This window comes from Nelumbo lutea, chromosome 5, assembly GCF_056320005.1.
Source record: "Nelumbo lutea isolate HS-2025 chromosome 5, American lotus-T2T, whole genome shotgun sequence".
In the NCBI taxonomy this organism is placed as follows: Eukaryota; Viridiplantae; Streptophyta; class Magnoliopsida; order Proteales; family Nelumbonaceae; genus Nelumbo; species Nelumbo lutea.
The window spans coordinates 50,293,888-50,297,965 of record NC_142688.1 but is presented as its reverse complement, the minus strand read 5'-3'; the positions used below and the strand labels follow the sequence as shown (position 1 = coordinate 50,297,965).

General features: G+C 34.7%; 1 protein-coding gene across 1 annotated transcript; it reads left to right on the top strand.

Annotated features, from left to right (window-relative positions):
• Positions 1-432: 432 nt before the first annotated feature.
• Positions 433-3,843, top strand: LOC148852313 (uncharacterized). Its single transcript, XM_088947529.1, has 6 exons — positions 433-603; positions 711-861; positions 1,607-1,650; positions 3,020-3,064; positions 3,248-3,363; positions 3,448-3,843. The coding sequence occupies exons 1-6, from the start codon at positions 502-504 to the stop codon at positions 3,692-3,694; spliced, it is 705 nt and encodes a 234-aa protein (XP_088803655.1). The 5' UTR covers positions 433-501; the 3' UTR covers positions 3,695-3,843.
• Positions 3,844-4,078: the final 235 nt, after the last annotated feature.

The following is a 4,078-nucleotide window of genomic DNA, read 5'->3' as shown; positions in this document are numbered from 1 at the left end:
CAAAAATCGAACCAGTCCTTCGGTTTTTTAAAAAATCCAAACCAAAACCGAACTGATTGATTCGATTAACTGCATTTTACGGTTCAGTTTTCTCAGTTCAGTTCGATTTTTTGGTTTTTCAATTTTTCATGGACACCCCTAAAAAGAGTTCGAATACAAATATGTACAATACAAAATACCAGATTTTGCAATGGAATCGGATAATTTTCACATGTAACCATTGTCATTCTTTACGTGGATGTTTCCTCAACCAATTGGCAAAGATTGCCTAGGCGTTGGGAAACAGGTAAGTATAACCACAATGCGCCATGATAAATATACGATTTGTTCAAACTGCAATTTGGAATAGTTTGACATGTACGTCTCTAGTTTGCCTTGCATAAAATCTCCCAAAAGGTTGCTTAATTTAGCTCTCTACCCACCAAGGCTTAAGCTTTAACCCCTCATTCTCTACATTTACTCTCATCAATTTGACTTCAGAATTGGTTGAATTCATCTCCAATGGATGATGAAGAGGCTAACCAGAGTACAACATGGATCCCAATCACCCAACTTAGCCAGGCCAACTCGGATTTCGCCTCTGCCCTTTCATTTCCAGAAGAGGTCTTTACCATTTCCAGGGTTAACTTTCACTCAATTCATTTCTTTCTTTATTTGGGTGCCCATAACTGTGATTGAGACGTGGATGTGATGTCCTTATGTGCTGCTAGGAAAGGGCGTTCTTGATGCTTACAACCAGTGAAAGTGATGAAGAGGAGGATTATAGTAGGGATGATGGAGCTGATGAAGAAGATGGTGATGATCATGAGGATTTTGATAGTGATGAAGAAGAGAGGTTCTGGGAAGAAGATGATATTAATGGTAATTTGCATTTGGCTTCTTGTGCAAATTGGTGTCGCAATGTCCTGGTGGCATTTTTGTCATGGCTTCTAAACAACCTATTTTCGGGTAATTTGTTTTTGAAAACACCCAAAGTTCACCTCAAAATTATAATTTAAATAAATTTCTTTAAAATACACAAACATGTTTTTATTAAGTATAATACATGTAATATGTAATTTTATGGAAATACCAAAACAAGGTTTAAACCCTCATTTTAGAATGCTCTATTAAATTGTGAATGCTCTTGTAAAGATTTTTATTTGATCTTTTACCCATGTATGAATGTATATATGTTTATATGATTGGTCTGGGTTTCAATGGGGTTAAACCCAATTGGTCAATCCCAATCCTATTGATAATTGGGGCTCAAAATATAGACTGAGGCCTCAGTGGAATAGGGTCATATGGGTCGGGTCTGCCCAGTTGACCCGAGGTAAAAAAAGCTACCCTTGTTTGGCAGTCCAATGTTTAAAATATCGTGTAGATTGCCCAATATTCCTTTTTTTTTCAATTTATTAACTACTTGAAAAGAAGTTTGTTAGGGTGGAAATTAACAGCTCAAACTGATAGTATCTCTTATTACCAAAAAACTGATATTATCACCTAAACTCTCAATATTTTCATGATGAAAATGAGTTCAAGATAATTCCACTGATACGCTTAAGATGCAAGCTAGAACAAAGATACTGTTGTGATTCATTATTTGAATGTCTACATTTAACAGATGAAGTTGAGAGCACGGAGGAAGAAAATAGCGACTATGATGGGGTAAACCAGCACCTTTATTTCTTTCGCTCAAATTCGTCATTTCCTAGGTCCAATCTGTATTTCAATTTCCGAACCAATGCATAGTTCATGGCCTGAAATGATTCAATCAGAGTTAGGCTTGGAGGGACCTGTTCGTATTTTTTTTTTTTTTGGATTTGGAGGGAGAAAGCTGGTCAATGGTATTTTAGTTTCACTAGTCAAGAAACCCATGTTCTCATTTTAGTTTTATGTGGGGTTTACGGAAAATTTATTTTTCCTGAGTGTTACTTACTGGGGAAGTGATACTCATCTCTTAGGTGTAAATAACTTTTCCGCTTGGGAGAAAAATAGCCAATACTTCGATGAAACAAAATTGCCTCTTTTAATAATGACTTCTTATGACTAAAATAGCCATTATCTAATATATTTATAAAATAAAAGAACATGAGTAAACAACTTCCCAAAAAATATATGAAACTAATAATAACCCGAGGAATCCACATATTAGTGGCTAGAACTTCCACAAATCCACTTTTAGGTTTTTAGAGCATAATCTTTTTCATATATATTTTCTTCAATTTAGCATCAAGAAAAAGGTATGATAATCAATAAGAAAACAAATAATACTCCTAATTTTCAGGTTTTTCACTTAACCTGGAAAATAGTTGAGCGATATAACAGAATTGTAAGATATGAACCGAGAGGTTGAATCTCTGTTCACAAAAGGACTAGTTACGAAGAATTTAAAAGAATTATATTTTCCTACAATTAGCATGACTTAAAGTATCAATACATACAAACACACAAAATGCCTATTGTATGTTTTAAATAGGCGCACACTAAGGCCACATTTGCTTTTCCGTAAGGAAATATTTACTTGGGTAAGTGCATTTATCCATGTTCTTTTATTTCTTAGGTAAATAAAATAATGATCATTTTAGCCATAAAAGTTGTATTATCAAAAGGGGCATTTTTGTCCCATCCAAATGTTGGCAACTTTCTCTAAATTGGAAAGTTAATTTATCCAGTAGTATGGTAAGTGATACCCAGAAAAATAAACTTTTCCTAATCCCCACATAAACCTGAAAAAAGAACATAGGCTTCTTGGTCAATACAATCCTATTGACCAACTTTCTCCCCTCTCAAAATCCCAAAATCAAATGCCCCCTGCCATAAAAATTAATCCAATTTCAGTAATTGAGCCAGGAAACTTTTAGGAAGGGTAATTCCATATATTTAGTGTTTCCGTGTCCTTAAGATACGATACGATATATCCAATTTTGATAATTAATACCCACTTTTCAGAAAATGTTTATTTTCCACAACCATTTTAAGTGCAACCACACATTATACACCTTGCATGCTAAAATAAGAAATTCTCTGTACGTAGGATACCGGAGAAGATGATACCGACCAAGATGAGTTTTCATATGAGGTTAGTGTGGTGATGGCTTCTCTACTCAGACCGGACATAAAACCAGAATGCTCACTGGGTCACAGTTTTACCGGTTAATCAGACGGTTAGCCCATTCAAACTGTAAAATCAACCATCTGGTCCGGTCTGACTCTTACAATTACCATCAGCACAGAGAGAGATCAACCAACGGGTTATTTGCAGGGATTGATTTTGCTTGGAGAGATTCTTGGGGTGAATAGAGGATTACCAGCAGATGAAGTCACTAAATTCTTGAGTCCCTGTGAATATAAGATAGAGTGCAAAAATGGTCTGGATCGGTAAGTCAAGATTGGTATATTTTCTAACTTCAGATTTCAGAACCATGATCATGGACCATCTTTCTTACTTGACAAAATGGGCAGGTGTGTGATTTGTCAAGTAGACTATGAAGAAGGAGAATCACTAGTTTCCCTTCCCTGTGAACATCCCTACCATTCAGATTGTATAAACAATTGGCTTCAAATTAAGAAGGTAGTTAACTACTTATTTTCAAAAAAAAAAAAAAAACTTTTGCAAAGTTCAAAACTCATTGTGTTGAGCCAGTTTATCATAAACCTTTGCAGGTTTGTCCAATATGTAGCACTGATGTCTCCTCACCATCCCTTGTAAAAGACTAAATATGAATAATGTTCTTTTTTTGTTGTTGTTATTTTTACTTCATATTCTTATTGTTAAAATCTAGTAACTGTATAGTGGATTCACACTCTATCTCCAAGTAAAAACCAGAAGGAAAAAAGAAAGAAAAAATAATAATTAAAGGGAGAAGTTGATGTTTGGTGGTTGTTCAATCCAAATTAGCTTGATGACTGGTTTTCATTCATTAATAATTGTCTTGGGCTACAAAAATATATAGAAACTAGGCATTATTAACATTGCTTCTTGAATGACTCAAGTATCTCAGAATTGACAGATAAAGCTGAAAAATGGATTCAAACAAAGAACACATTTATGTGAAAACCTATAGTTCTTGGCATGAACAGTGGAATTGGGGTT

Excerpts from the sequence above, each read along its gene's own strand:
- LOC148852313 (XM_088947529.1), top strand. The coding sequence starts at position 502 with ATGGATGATGAAGAGGCTAACCAGAGTACAACATGGATCCCAATCACC. Across the intron at positions 862-1,606 it reads GGAAGAAGATGATATTAATG|ATGAAGTTGAGAGCACGGAG; the intron begins GTAATTTGCATT and ends TACATTTAACAG. Across the intron at positions 1,651-3,019 it reads AAAATAGCGACTATGATGGG|GATACCGGAGAAGATGATAC; the intron begins GTAAACCAGCAC and ends CTCTGTACGTAG.